Source organism: Rhea pennata, chromosome 15 (genome assembly GCF_028389875.1).
Source record: "Rhea pennata isolate bPtePen1 chromosome 15, bPtePen1.pri, whole genome shotgun sequence".
NCBI classification, from domain to species: domain Eukaryota; kingdom Metazoa; phylum Chordata; class Aves; order Rheiformes; family Rheidae; genus Rhea; species Rhea pennata.
In genome coordinates, this window is record NC_084677.1 from 18,332,437 (window position 1) to 18,347,012 (window position 14,576).

At 46.9% G+C, this 14,576-nt stretch overlaps 1 protein-coding gene across 3 annotated transcripts in view; it reads right to left on the reverse strand.

The window, feature by feature from the left end:
- The window catches only part of PKD1 (polycystin 1, transient receptor potential channel interacting), a 104,376-nt gene that overhangs the window by 44,136 nt on the left and 45,664 nt on the right, over positions 1–14,576 (reverse strand). For all 3 annotated transcript variants that reach the window (XM_062588527.1, XM_062588529.1, XM_062588526.1), the window contains exons 5-12: positions 12,047–12,715; positions 11,118–11,301; positions 7,103–7,317; positions 5,890–6,002; positions 5,679–5,805; positions 3,838–4,112; positions 2,620–3,369; positions 1,109–1,240 (exon numbers count right to left, since the gene is read on the reverse strand). In XM_062588527.1, the coding sequence (XP_062444511.1) occupies positions 1,109–1,240; positions 2,620–3,369; positions 3,838–4,112; positions 5,679–5,805; positions 5,890–6,002; positions 7,103–7,317; positions 11,118–11,301; positions 12,047–12,715 (2,465 nt within the window). The remainder of the gene's footprint in view (positions 1–1,108; positions 1,241–2,619; positions 3,370–3,837; positions 4,113–5,678; positions 5,806–5,889; positions 6,003–7,102; positions 7,318–11,117; positions 11,302–12,046; positions 12,716–14,576) is intronic.

Sequence of the window (14,576 nt, forward strand, 5' to 3'; positions counted from 1 at the left end):
AGGAGGGAAAGCAAGTACAGACAGACAAGAGATTGAAGGGACCTGACAGAAATAGAGTGGGATACTCAAGGTTACCTAGGCACGTAACACTGATGCAGCACCTAAAGACAAGGCATCTTAACACCTCCTCTCCTGCAGGAGAGTTCAGCGGCTGACAGCAGCTCCACACCCAGTGGAGTAGAATCCTCCCACTCCAGAAAACAGAAGTAAAAGAGGTTTGTGCCTAGATTTCTGTGGATCTGTTACACTGAAACCAGGCAACCCCACGCTAACACCACCTTGTTGGTTCTGCAGAAGCAATCTAGACTCACTGGCATAATGCTGCACTCAGCAAATTAGTGCTACCCTGCACTCAGTGTCTTTCTGTTTAGGAAGCCCGTTGTTACCCTGCAAACATAACCAAGCAGCTTGGAGCCAGAGTAGGACTCTGTGCACCACAGTACAGGGTATGATACAGAAGGATGTTCTAGCTAGAAATAAGTTCCTATTCCACAACAGATACCTCCCTCTTCACAGGGTCTCTGCTCTATCCTTCTTTTGGGGTCATGACAAAACCTAGTGTTCCTGTCTGCACCAGCAGAAAGAGAACAAGTCAGAGACCAGAAGAGCTTGTAGCAGAAGCTCTGCCATGGCTGTGAAAGGCTTATGTTTGCATACTGCCTCTGCCTGGTTCTAAACCCACATCTCCTGCATAGCAAAGTGGTACTTGGGCATCCTGCAGTGGGGCTCACTGCCTCTGTTCTACTGGAGAGCAATGAAGGGAGAGACTCTGTGGACAGAATGATGAACAAGGAGAAAGGAGGAGAAAGGCCAGATGAGGAAGAGAATCAAGCCAGCAGTAAAGGAGGCCACAAGAAGAAACTCATGCTATTTTTGTTTGCAATAGCAGCCCAGTGAGAAACAACAGACAAGCACTCCTTAGTAGCACACTGAAAACTTTCTCAAGTCATCTGCAGCATCCAGCATAAACCTCCACTACTGACAGCTCCTGAGTAGGGCAGGACAGCTGAAGAAACCTCTTTTCTACCTTCTAATCTTCCTGCTCAGTTTGTGGGATGAAATGGAAACCCAGAATTGAAATGGTGTTATGGGAAAGGCCTTGGCTTACCGAAAGCTTGTACACAGCCGGGCTTTGGTAGATAACGTTGAAGACAACGTTGTAAAAAGTGAAAGATGGCTTATCATCTACTGTCCATCGGAAAGTCACATCTGACCCGGCTTCCATCACGGGGACGTAGCTCTGAAAGGCATGAGGACACTTTATACTAGTGCAGGAGAAAAGCATGCACAGCGCTTCTCAGAAGATCTCCAGCTGAATCAGAGAGGGAACAGAGCCAGACTGAGTAGTATTCTGTGGCTGAGTCTATGCAAAGAGAAAAATTTCCCACCTCCTTTACTACGTAGGGAAAAAACTTCCTTTACCTCCTCACTACTGCTGTAGTGTGAGGTTTTATAAAAGCATATGTAAAGGATATAAAACTTCCTGTTCTGATCACGATTCTGCTGCATTTTGCCGTTCATTCTCTCCATATCACTATTCTACTCAGAAATGTGACAGTCTGCAGGTTACTCCAGAAAGTCTATTATTTCTGTATTTCTGTGTCATATTGCAAGGAGTAGCATCAAGCACCTATAAGGCAGAGCTCTCAGAGCATGACTCTGAGACACATGATCCTCTCTGGATTTGTCTTCTGATAGAGAAATGCAGACCCAAACTCTATAAATCAACAACAGAGCTGGGAGCAGAACCCACACCACCTACTTCACACAGTGTTCTGCTCTTGTGATCAGGTCTTTTTCTCACAGGCTAAAAAAATTCTGATATCCTTGGAGAAATAACTCAGCTTTAGCTATACTAAGTTGTTTCTCTGATCCTGGTCCCTTGATGATGCTTGACCCAAAGGCTAAGATGGCTGATCTGCACTGAACAGGGCAGGCCCCTCCTCACTCCTACAGGGTCTCCTACATAGATCATGCCAGCCAGGGAGGCTGAGACTAAAAGGTATTGCAGGCACAGGGTTCTGCCATAAGCAGCGAAAGACTGAACAGAGCATTTGACAGATAAAATGGATAGTTATCAAACAGGTCCTAGGGCTTGGCTGTAGCCCTGGGGATAGGGTTTTGAGGAAAAAAAACCCACAGACACCAGAACACGTCCAAGACTTTGATGGATGGATGAAATATGTTTACAGCTTCAGCCAGCTGGTAGAAGATTTCAGTTGAGTAAATCAAAATGCCAAGGGAGTAACTACCTTGACAAGTCAATGGTAGGTGAATACTGGCCTTTGATAATGCATCTGTTTTTCTGAGCAACCCCCTGGGCAAACGGAAAGTCAGTATTCCCCTAGCAGGAAGCACTGCCTTCCCCTGGAGAGGATTAAAATGAGCAAACAGCAGAGCTGCCTTCCTTCTTGAAAGCATCAATGTTTTCTGGCACATGCACGTATCTGCAGTGGTGCTGACTGTGTGGGCATGTGAGCTAGCCTTTAGCAGCAAGCAGTGCTCCATCTTGACAAGTGTGGAACAGAGCCCTGATGCTCCTTATCAGTCAAACCCACGTCATCAGCCTTCAAGGCTGAAAACAGTACCAATGAATTAAAAACAGCAGTAGTGACTCACCACTCGTGTGTTTAGCAGGACTCTGCTCTCAGGGTCAGGGGTGGCTTTTAGCCCACGGATAGGCTCCTCCACCTTCACTGTAACAGTGATGTTCTGGGAGCTCACAGTATTCTCTGCAATAAGCACGTGGGTGCTCAGCCCCTCCCTGAGGCTGCTCAGGCTGACCACAGCAAACCAGGTATCGTTGGTCTCTCTAGCACAGTCTGCGGTCAGTGACAGGATTGCTGCTGGGCAGGACCCTTTGAAGGGGAAGGAATGATTGTCTCCCAGCCAGCTGGCTGTCGCATTCATCCCTGAGGACAGTTTGACAACCAGGGTAGTGTGGTTGGATGGTACATAGACCTTGCCGCCTTGTGGAGGGGGGTGGATGACACGCAGGCCTGACACCAAGGAAGTGACCCAGAAACTGCAGGACAGATTGGCACTGAAGACCCCATTGTCCACACTGGCTCTGACTGTGTAGCGTCCTGGATGCTCCAGTCCTGCATTGTGGGGGCTGATCATTGGGACCAGCTGTTCCTCAGCATAGCGAACTCTGAGAGAGCAAATGGTGTTGTTTGTCCAGGTGGCACTGGTGAAACTGGCAGATAGGCCATGTGCCCAATCTGAAGAGTTAGTGCTTAGGAAGTTGAGTCTGTAAGAGGAGCTGGTACCTGGCTGGCACAGGAGAAGTAAGCCCAAGCCTGCATTATGCTGAATACTGAAGATATCATTGGTCCTGACAAAGATATTTTCTTCTTTGAATGTGACCTGCAAAGAGAGGAGACATTTGTGGATTGACACATCCAGTTTTGATCACTCAGAACCCAATTGTTGCTTGGACAAGACAGCTGGATTTACTGTATTCTCCTTAGCTATTCTGAATCAAATGTACTAACATGCAAGTCAGCTTTATGCTACCTCTCCACTCCTTAAATGCAATGAGAATAGCCCAGGGAATTTGCACAAAACCTGAAACAGAACCTTTTGGCCAACTGTATTATTGCAACAAATTACTGGGGGGTAGTTCCTGGCTTAGAGAGGGGAAGAGAGGAAGTAATGGCCTGAGCTCTCTGCCAGGCTTGCCATGTATTCTCTGTGTGACATTGGGCAAATAACTTCATTTGAATGGACTTCAGTTTCTCCATGTGCAAATTGGGAATGATTCTTATTGTACCCAAAGCACTCAGAGAAAACTGCTACACCTATTACCGGTTACGGCAGCTAATAAACACTGACCAGATATGGGGAAGAAGGGCCAGCTGGTACTGCAAAGACAAATTCCTTGATGAGTTCATAATTAAGTTGGCTTTCATTGTGCTGAAAGGAAACAGGGATGGGACTGTTGGCAAGAGAACTGTTGGTGCACTCTGTCGTGTTGCAGCAGTTGTTCAGCAACAAGCACAAATCAGTCAAATGACACCACTGGAAACCAGCAGGACATTCAAGTAGAGTCCAGTTCCCATCATCCTGAGACGTGTGGAATGGGTACATATCGTTCCCCTTCTGGTAGTCTGGAAGAAATGAAAGAGAAAGCAAAGCTCACCATTCTGACAAACAACACTTCTAGTGATTTTGACTGAAGATGGCTCCAGTCTTAGCAAGAGCTGTAACTGCATCCTGGTGCTATTTAAGAGAAAAGTGTCTGTTCTAATGGAAAATTTCACAAAGGTGTGAAGATTATTAAAAAACTAAGTTAGTTACTTTTCCAGTGAAAATGAGCCAATTTGCAATCTAAGAGATCTATGTTCAAGTGAAAACTGGCCCCAGAAAAAGCAGAGCTGGCTCTGACACTGAAAACACATTAAGTTACTTTACTTAAGTTAATGTTTCCATGTCAAAATATCATTTTTTTAGTGTCAAAACTATCCTTTTGTAACCAGCCAACCGTATGGCTATAGCAAACATTATTGCTGCAAAATTAATTGTTGCCAAAACTGTGACTATTGAGCTGTTGTACTAGGAAATCAAAGGCTTATTAGATTATCTCATCCATCAGGAAGAAATGGGCTCAGGAAAATGTTCTTCCTTGTTAACCTATGGGGCCAGATGGACCAGAATGCATTCCAATTTGATGTGTCCTGACTTCTCCAGTAAAATGAAAAGTATAGCTTAGAAGAGGTATTCACTTCTACACATTCCTTACGTTCCAGTTGGACTTCATGCATTAAGACAGGTAACAAAGCTGTAAGAAAGCGTTCGGGATACTTGTGGGGAAGAAATATTGTCCCTAAGTTGCAGCTGCTGGTCAGCTCAAACTAAATGGAAACAGAGGCCTGTACATTTCTGTAACTACCACTCTGCAACGCCCAGTTTGCAGATTCTGCTTTAACTCAGAGCTGAGAAACAAAATTGTCCGGAACTGTCCTTAAATGAAGGTTCATGAATGCAAGAAAGATCTCTTGTTTAAACAGAGATGGTCACAGGAAAATCTGGAAATTCCTCAGGGTGTCTAAGGAAACAAAAATGCTTCTTTGTTTTGGGACTTCTGTCGCTGAAGTGATGAGTGATGTGACTTTCTCAGCAATGCAGTCACCTGGGCAGTCAAAGAGGGTTTGTACCATCCCAGTTACAGCTGCAGGTCCAGAATCTGCAGTCCCCATGTCAGTCCTCCACTATTCTTCTTTCCACAGCTGATGAAGAGCTATTACTGAGTTGCACAGCTGTCCTCTACTCATTGCTCCTCTGCAACCGCCCCTTCACTTAGAAATGTCTCTTTCAATTTCACAGTTGTTCTGGTTGGCTCCAGTAAGACCATTTTTACTCTGGCTTTGATCAACACAGTTGTGCTCTGCTCCTTTCTGAACAGATTGGTTGAGGTAAAGTTCATCCACTCAGTTTTTCCCTCTATACACTTCTCCAGGACACTCAATTCTCCAAGGCAACCTCAGGCTATTCAACTTCAGACTCACAGACTTTGTATTTGAGACTCCTCAAAAACAGAACCAAACCTCTGAGCCTTTAAAGTCAGTCTAGAGCTTCTGCTTTAAAGAGCAAGAACGTCACACACACTCAGTTTGACATGACCGTGGTGGCATCAGCAGTAGAATTACTGAAAGTGTTGAGAGGAAATGTCTCACCTTCTCTGTGTATCGGTCTATGCACCTGGAACTTCACTTGAACAGGCTGATGCAGTTCCTGTGTCACAAATTCCAGGGCAGTCAAAACCCCCTCATGCCTGAATGCCAGCTCAGGAAACACCATCACCTGCAAAATGAAACCCAAGGCTCTCACATACCTGAGCTTCTCTGGGCTCCATCTGCAACAGCAGGATGCCTAAACCTCTCTTACCTCCACGACTTGCGAAGCAGCTGACAACACATCTTCCGTCACGTTTTTCACAGCCTCATGTGTGTCAAACACAGGGTCTCCCACATAAAAGTTTTCAGCATTTAAGACAATTCCTGTTTACAAGGGACACATTTGAACAAAGCCTGTGAGACTCAGCGAGGCCTGCAGCTGTTTCCCCACCCTGCTCATGGTTGCTCACACAGCAGAGCATTAACTATTTTGGCCCACTCAAGAATCTGTAACTACAGCTTTACTGGAGAAGCAGCTGCTCTAACACTCTAGCCACTTCCTTCCTCTTACAGATGTTTTAATTTCTTTCCCAACCTGCATAATCAATGCTTGCAGAATTAGTGCAATTCTCAGTGAAAATGAAACTTCATTTGACTTCTAGGAATGCTGCAAATACTTCTTCCTTCCAGTACCCCAAGATTTGCTTTGAATTTTTGAGCATGAGATGCACTCCTGTCTTCCCTGTTCCCCCTGGACTCCACAGCAAATGATTTTCATCAATACTGAATAGCTCTGCTTGTTCACATCGATGTCAAGTTCTGGGGACTGAACACAACTAGTTGATGCTGTCCCTCCTTCCAGAGGGAGGGAGCCCTTTTATCAGCTCTGTCCTTTCCATTTTATTTGAATCACCCAATATTTGCTGACCTTCTCACTTCTCTTTCTTATTCCTTACCCTCCCCGTGCTGCTTTCTAATCCTGTTTAGAAGATGGGAATGTATTTTCCCAGTTGATTCCCTGTCCCAGCACCTTTGTCTGGGGGGAGGGGGCTACCCAAGATGCAGGAACTGGCTCTTCTCTTCTCAAGAGCTTCCCTCTTCTCTCTGCTTCTATTAATGGCAAAGACTGTAGCGGGCTGAATTTGTCCTTTGGGCTGAGGCCAAGGGAAAAGACAGGGGAGACAGGAAACAGGGAAGAGGGGAATAAACTCTTCTCTTTGTCCTCTGGGGACAGAAAAGAGCTTAAATTGCAGAAAGGGAGATTTGGAGGCCTTCTTGAGGGGGACCCTGAGGTTGCCCAGGAAAGCAGAATTGCCAACAGTGAAAGTTTCTGAAGTAGGTCAGTCAAGCATCTGTTGGTAATATTGTGGGGTTTTCTAGCCCCACTTGGTCTGGATGACATTCTCCATGCAGTCCTGTTTTTTCTTGGCATATGACACCCACCTACCCATCCCAGCTGACAGCAGGAGAGAAGCATGGCCCACCTTTTGGCTTGTACTCGCACACATAGCTGTGCTTGGCCATGCACAGGTCTGTATTACACTGGCCTGTTGGGCCCATCCGGACACAGTGGTCAGCATTTGATGGATGTGGTTCTCCTGGCAGCCAATTCTGACAGCTCTCCAGATTAAATCCTTCACCACTCTGTTGTGCTCCAGTGCTTGCAAAATCATTGAATCCAATCCAGACATCAAGGCTCCTTCAAAAAAAGGAGGGGGAGTATGTCAGGAAATCACGAGTATTAGAAAGGTCTGGGACAAATGCCATCTATAGTTCTCAATGAAAATAATAACCTTAACAACAACAGCTCCATCTGGGTGCCACTGGCTACATTTAAATTGTCAATTACTAACGGATTTCAATATTCATTCTACCACCAGGACCTGTCTCTTTAATAACGGTCTCCTTCCTGGCACAACATGCTGCTGTCTACCAGCCATTCAAATCATTGTCCTAAGGATTACAGAAAGTCATCTGCCCTGTGACATACTATGGAGACAGCTGAGCCAAAAGAATCTGGACAGAGCAGTTGATGCAAACAGTACAGTGTAATGGAGCTGGGAGGGAGAAAAAGCTCACAGGGATCACTGCGTGCAGCTGATTTGGACTCTCGGTACTGCTGGCCTACAACTTGAATCACCCCATTCCAAAATGCAGATCTCTCACTCAGGTTACAGGAGAACCCAGTTAAAGGCATTGTGAGTGCCACAGAGCTCATGACATACTGTCAAGCACTGATCCAGCTGCAATGGAACCTCAACTGGTACAGTACAAAGATATCTGAGAGGCTCATGAAATACAAGCACAAGAGGAAACTGGCTGGAGAGAAGATTCATTGAGTTTCATCTTGTTTTTCACATCTCCCAAAACTCTCTGAAACTCCAGGTCTTCTGCTTCCCCAAGTTGGAGTCACTTCCTTCAAAAGGCTCTGTTTACTAATACCATCAAGCAGCCCTGTCTCCCTTTCCAGTGGGCATGGAGGGCCGACAGCGACTCACAGGTGCTGAAAAGCCTGAGACCAGTTCTGCTGTGGCTAACTACACTTGGATCAAGCTGTTAACTTATATAATATAGAGAAACAGGATGATATGCAAACAAAAAAGTACCAGCAGGTTGCCTTGAACCTTAGATCCCACTTAGGAGAGCTGTGTGTTAAAATGGCCTGATTGCATTTGAGTTTAAATGACCCTCATGCATACATTTAAGTTCACATTGAGTCAAGACTGAAGAGGCATAATGCAGTTATACAAATTGTCTGAAGAAGTTGTGTCTTCTAGAAAACTCATGCTTCATCTCTGGAGACCTGGAAATTTGCCACTAGTCACTTCTCTAATACAAATGGGACTAGCACCTGGGCAGGGTCAAATCTCAGACTGTGTCAGTCATGGGATCTCCTGTCCAAATTGGCAGGTCTTTGAGGCAGCTGCTGGAAGATAATAAACATTCTTCCGTCACCACTGAAATGCAGTGAACTCTAGGGTACAAAGACACCAGCAGCAGAGGCTAAAGCACTGCAGGGAGATGAACCCCACAAACATGAGAATCTGCCAGGATCATTTCAGGAAAGTGAAATGTCCCTTCAACATTTGGAAACTGGTTGAATTTCAGTAGAGATTCAGGTGGAAAGTGTTGAACGGTCTTTTATAGCTACGAACAGCCTAGACAACTGTTTTTAATCGCACCCAACAGAAAGTGAGATATTTTTTCCATATTAACTTCTAGAGGGAACAGCCTTAACATGCACCCTTCAAAACCCCCAGCTTCCTCTCTGCAGTCTCTCCTTCAGGCTGCAATCGATTCTGCTATGGCACTGCCCCTCAGCTCCTATATACTCGCAGGATGGTACAATTGCTCTGCAAAAAGCAGACAGATATAATTGGTGCCTCTCCACCACTAGGCTCACGCCAGATGAAATGATTAATGAGGTCATGCTGAAAAACAACGATGAAAATAACTGTTCTGTGAATCAGTAGTTTTCACTGCAAATAAGATTAAAGAATAAATAACCGCTGTGCTCTGCTCCTGAAACACTGGCAGGGATTAGGCAGAATGGGCTAGGAAACTGCCTGTTTGCTGCCATCAGTAAAATCTGATAGTTTTTCCTTTTCTAATTCCAGCTATGATCTAATTGCAAGTCATCAAAAAAGAAGAAAAAAGAAAAAGGCTGATTGGATTGCTCCACACCCCTGCTTCACTGCTTGATCCATTACCTTGCAAAGAGAACAGGAGGGCCCCAGTCACCCTCTGAAGCAAAATGTGGGTTTTTCTCTGCCTCTGAGGAATGAATGAGTTGCTGTGCTTGCAGCAACAAGAGAACAAAGTCTGAGGAGGCTGAAGGGGAGAAGGGCTCTGCGGTGGCTCAGAGGGGGAAAATGGGTCCCCTGAAGAGAGTGGGTTGGCGCACACTGCTTCTGGAAGAGGGAAAGGGACCGTTTCAGCATGTATTACTCCTGGGAAGGTGATCAGATGATAGCGCCAAAGGAGAAAAGAGAGAGGTCCTTGCTGCTGCATGCTCTAATGGGAAACAGATTTTTGCTTCTGTCATTTTCCCACAAGAAACTATGGAAGCTGCATGTTCCAAAAACCCGTGGCTTGGTTGATTTGTCTTTTATCGCTAGGGAAATCGCATCCTGGAACCATCTCATTCATGTTTATCTGAATGGATTAATAAAATAAATACATGAAATAAAGGGGGGCCGAAAAGGAGAACAATGTGGAGCAGCAGCTGGGAAACAGCTTGGGCAGCTCATTCTCCTCTGAGGTCTTATGATCTGCTTGCACTGCAGTTCATCAAAAGCCCTGCACGCAATGCCTGACAAATCAGTGAACCAAGTGACCAGTTCCTAACCCACTAGAAGAGACAGAATCCTTTTCTCCAGAGCAGGGACCATGTTTGTTATCTCAGGATAAATCCCAGTATGAAGAGAACAGGGCAAGAATATAAGTCTGGGGAGAAGAGCTGTCAGGCCTAGAGCAGGCATGTTCAAAGCCTGCATCACATGCAGCTGTCCTCCTCTCATGTGCTTTCTGGGCCATGTTTATTAAGAAGACATCTCCAACATTTCCATCTGGAAGTGCTGACAAGAGCTGTCAGGCCTCTGAAAACTCTGCTGGTCATCTTCCTCTGGAGGTGGCTGGTGGCAGAAAGGGCACGTAGAGGGGCAGATGTAATCAAAAGCTGACGCTTTTAGTGCTGCCTGTTTATAAAGCCCGAGTCCTGAGGTGGAACAGATGTTGCTGGAGCCTGACATCAGGAAGGAGTGCTGCTCCTTCTCAGGATCGAAAAAAAGAAGGGAAGGGGTCTGCACTTCAGGCTGCAGCCGTGTGTCTGGGAGGACGTGGGATTCCCAGCTGAGAGGAAGGATTACAGCATGGGCTGGTGCCTTGCGACAGCAGCTGCTTGATGTCACAGTGACACAAACCACTCTACTCACTACAAAATCCAGCTGAGATTCTGCTGATCAAGGTAGCTGGTTGTAAGGTCATATTCAGGCTCCGCCATGGAAGCCAAACAGCCTCCAGACACCAGCACCTGACCTCATCCACTGTCCAATCTGAGTTTGCAAATTTTGCTGAACACCTGAGTGCAGGGGCAGCGCAGCCCAGAGCTGCTTGTTCCTGGCTGCAGCTCTCTGCAGCATTTCAGATGCACCCACACATACAAACATAGGGCACAAAAGTGCTCACCTGCAGCAAACCCACAATTCACAGTTCCAACCTCTAATCTTTCTGCCCCTTTCCACTTCTTGCCTCCATAAACAAAAAAAGCCCAGCTCTGTTCATTCCTCCTCTTCACTCAGCAGCCTTTTCCCTGCATCTCCCTGTACTGTATTGCATTCTGCCTGGATCCACATGTTTCTCCAACCCGACTGACAGCAGTGGGTTGTGGGCTGCCAGTCTCTGTACACACAGGCCATCCCCTGGACATCTCTGCAGATGTGACTAAAGGAACACATGATCATTCTCTGGGAAATCTTAGCCTTTACCCCCATCACTTACCTGATCACATGAGTGACCAAAAAACTCTGTATCTCAGGGCTGCTCACGAAAGCCAGCTCTCCGTTGCCATGCTCCTGGCAGCGCTGCTGTGCCTCCAGCCACTCGGCCTTCTCCACCACTAGCTGATAGCAGTGGTTATTGCCCGGGAAAACCAAGCCATCCAGAGGACACATGGGGTGAACTGCTGCATGAGAAAGAAAATTACAGACGTGATGTCATTCTATGGAGCCACACATCCTAACCCAATCACAAGGTCCCCAGAGAAGTCCTAAGATACCAGCTAAGCCTGTATGCTCATCATTGCCACGGGATGGCTCCCATTGAAGACAAGGCTCATCCTGCTGCTGCCTGATCAGTAATTAACCCATTAGCTTGTGATACAGGGTTGAATGCACGGTGCTGGCTGTCCTTACCTCACACACATCACACTATTTGGAATCTTTTACCTGATTGCATAGGATCCTTTCATCATAAAAATAGACTAATTCAGAGGGAGGGAGAGATATGAGGAATGCCACAAAGACATAAGACATTGAGCTGTTAATATGCTGATGGCCCCCATGCACACAAACGAGCATGGATGCAGGGCAAATCCAACCCACACTGGCTCCAGGGAGCAAAAATATACCATGAAACTGATCCAGGGAATGAAAGGAACAGGGGTGCAAGGTGCCTGGAAATGTCCTGGTCATTCTGAAGGCGGTAAATTCAATTCAGTGTTGAACAGCACTCCGTACAGTCATGTACTTGGCACAGTACAGAGCAAAACATTGCCTGATCAGCTAGGCTAAAGCGCAAGCGTGTACGGACTGCACAGAGGAATCTTCCCTTACTCCTCACAGGAAGGAAGAGGTTTAGAAGACCCAGAGCTCAGTGCCATCCCCCCTCTTCGCCCAACACCCATTGGCCTCCCAGCTAACCTTGCTTACCTCTGCCTAGCTCTCCGGACTCTGCAGTGATACTGTACAACACTGCAAGGCCAGTGCCACCTCTGTTGCGGATCTGTATATCCAGACTCTCATTTGTCTTGATCAAGGAAGGACACTGTAGCTCTATCTCTTGGGGTGAAGCTACCACCTCAATTTCTGCCTGTACATAGGAGACCTTGGTGCCCACAAAGAGAGTGGCAGTGACATTGTACTGTCCAGGTAAGACATAGGTGTGGATAGCTGTACTCCCAGTGGTGTTGAGAACCTCTGACTGGTCCCCAAATTCCCACTGTAAAGTGCTGACAGCAATGGGAATACTGATATTGAAGAGCACAGCCTGGTGAAGGCTATACCGGGGCTGGAGTCCTGTGAAAGACACAGGCAGCTGTGCCTGGAAGGGAGAGCGGACATGTGAGGGTCCACCACAGGCCTGCCCAGACAAGTGCTCAGTGCAAAATGGCAAACAACCAGAGGAAGAGTTTGGTTCATGGGCAGTACCACACAAACACTGCCCCTGGGCGCTGAAGCCTCCATACTCTTGGTCTTCAGCATAGCAGAGGGCACTGCAGGTCTCCTCAGTGAGGTTCCCAGGGAAAACAGATGTGAAGAGGATGATGAATTCAGTCTCTTCTGTGTGGTTGCTCGTCAGACACGCTATATATTGAGCTCCTGGGGGAGAGAACAGAAGATCCTCTTGCAAAACAACACTGCAAAGACATTACTTGGTGAAACCTTCCAAGAGACACTACTCCGCCTCTGTGAATGGACTTCTGGACAGTTTCTAGTCCAAGCATTTCCTTTTTCAATCTTGCCTAGTAAGTCTTTGATCCCTCAGAAATGTTTTCTAGTCTCTTGAGGCTAGCAATGACAGAAATCACAAGCCAGTCACACAGATTTATGGAGAAGCAACACTCAGCAAATAAAAAGGGCATTTGGAGAGCCTGCCAGTCCCACAGGATATGGAGCCACTGAGACTGTGACCCTTCCAAAGGAGCCCAGAGGACTAGTGACCAAGTAAGACCAGGAGAATAGATTGTCTCCTGGCTGCACCTTGGCTTGGCATTGTATGGTGCCTGGGGTTTCCAGCAGCAAGCCCATGATCAAATATAGTTGGACAGAGTGTTATGCTGAGGGCAACACATGGGGGGAAGTGCCTGCTGGACTCTCCACCAGCCCTATGCAGGAGGTGGGCAGAGAGTACAGCCACCTTCCTCCTTGGAGAGAGTCAAGAACTTCTCAGCTACTTGCAGATACAGTCTGGTGCTAGAAAAAAAAGATGTTGCCACAGAGCCTGCACACACAGGCCTGCTTGTGTACGTGGCAAAAGGATACACATACAGGCATTCATAGGAAAGATGCACAAAACACTCATTCCCAGAGCAACAGCTCATTCCCTTGAGTTTGTTTCCCCCTCACTGGCTTGCAAGGGGTGGGACATCTCTCTGCCACAAGCACACATGCACTGCCTCTGCCCTGCACACAGCCGCAGGCCAGCTGGGACTGCCTTGCCTCCTGTCCAACCCTGCCCACGCAACCGAGCCATGTTTGCTTGTCTGTTTCTGTTCGTTGCTACAACATTTCCCCCAAACATCTCAACAGCTCTGGCCTTGCATGATTTTCCCATATCAAATCTGTCCAACTCTCCAGCTTTCTCCATGGCCTTCCTGCAAATGCTGACTGACTTTTCTTAAGAAAAGTCCCCTGCAAGGAGGGCTGTGGCCTGGGAACTACCTTCCTTTTAACACCAGCCTGGTCGTACTCCTTACCCACTGCTGGTTACTGACAACTGTCAGTAGCTGGCCCCCTTTCCCCAGCCCACTCCCACTAGACTGAACAACTCCAGAAGAAATTTGCATTTCCATACTAACCACATTACTTAAAGAAGGGAGCAACTCATTATCAAGGGAAATAACAGTTCCAGTGACTCCTGTGCCAGTGAACAGCACACTATAGGGTGCTGCAAGGCTGTAGTAACTTTGCTGGGGAAAGCAGAGCAGCCACAACCTGGGTTTTGGTTGTGGGAAAGAACTGCAGTTCACTAGGTGGCTCCATGGATTCCCATTAACTTCTACTCTCTCATCCTCCATCACTGTGCCTTCCTGCCATGCATTAAAGGAGATGACTTCTGCCTTTGAGGGGAGTGCTCTCTTTCCCTCTCACTCAGAGACAGTTGACCATTCAGTGTGGTTAGTTTTCTTAGGCTTCCACTCCCCTCCTGCCAAGCAAACACTGCCCCATGTTTATACTAGCAAGGCAGTCAGAAACATGCACCACAAGCAGAAGGTCTTTATATCAGGGGCAGCGTTCATTCAACACTCCTGACATGGAGTGCTGTCACCTGCAAAGATTCAAAGTAGCACGTGTTCAGGTCTCATCAATTCCAATGAGATTTCAAGAACCTGCTTAAGGTCTGACGAGTTCTGAAATGCTTGGGAACGACAGCTTAAGGCTAGAGGTCAGGGAGTGAGAACCATCTGATGCTTGCTTGAAGCTGTATGTAATGAGTTTGCTGATCTCAGCCCTGCTGTGA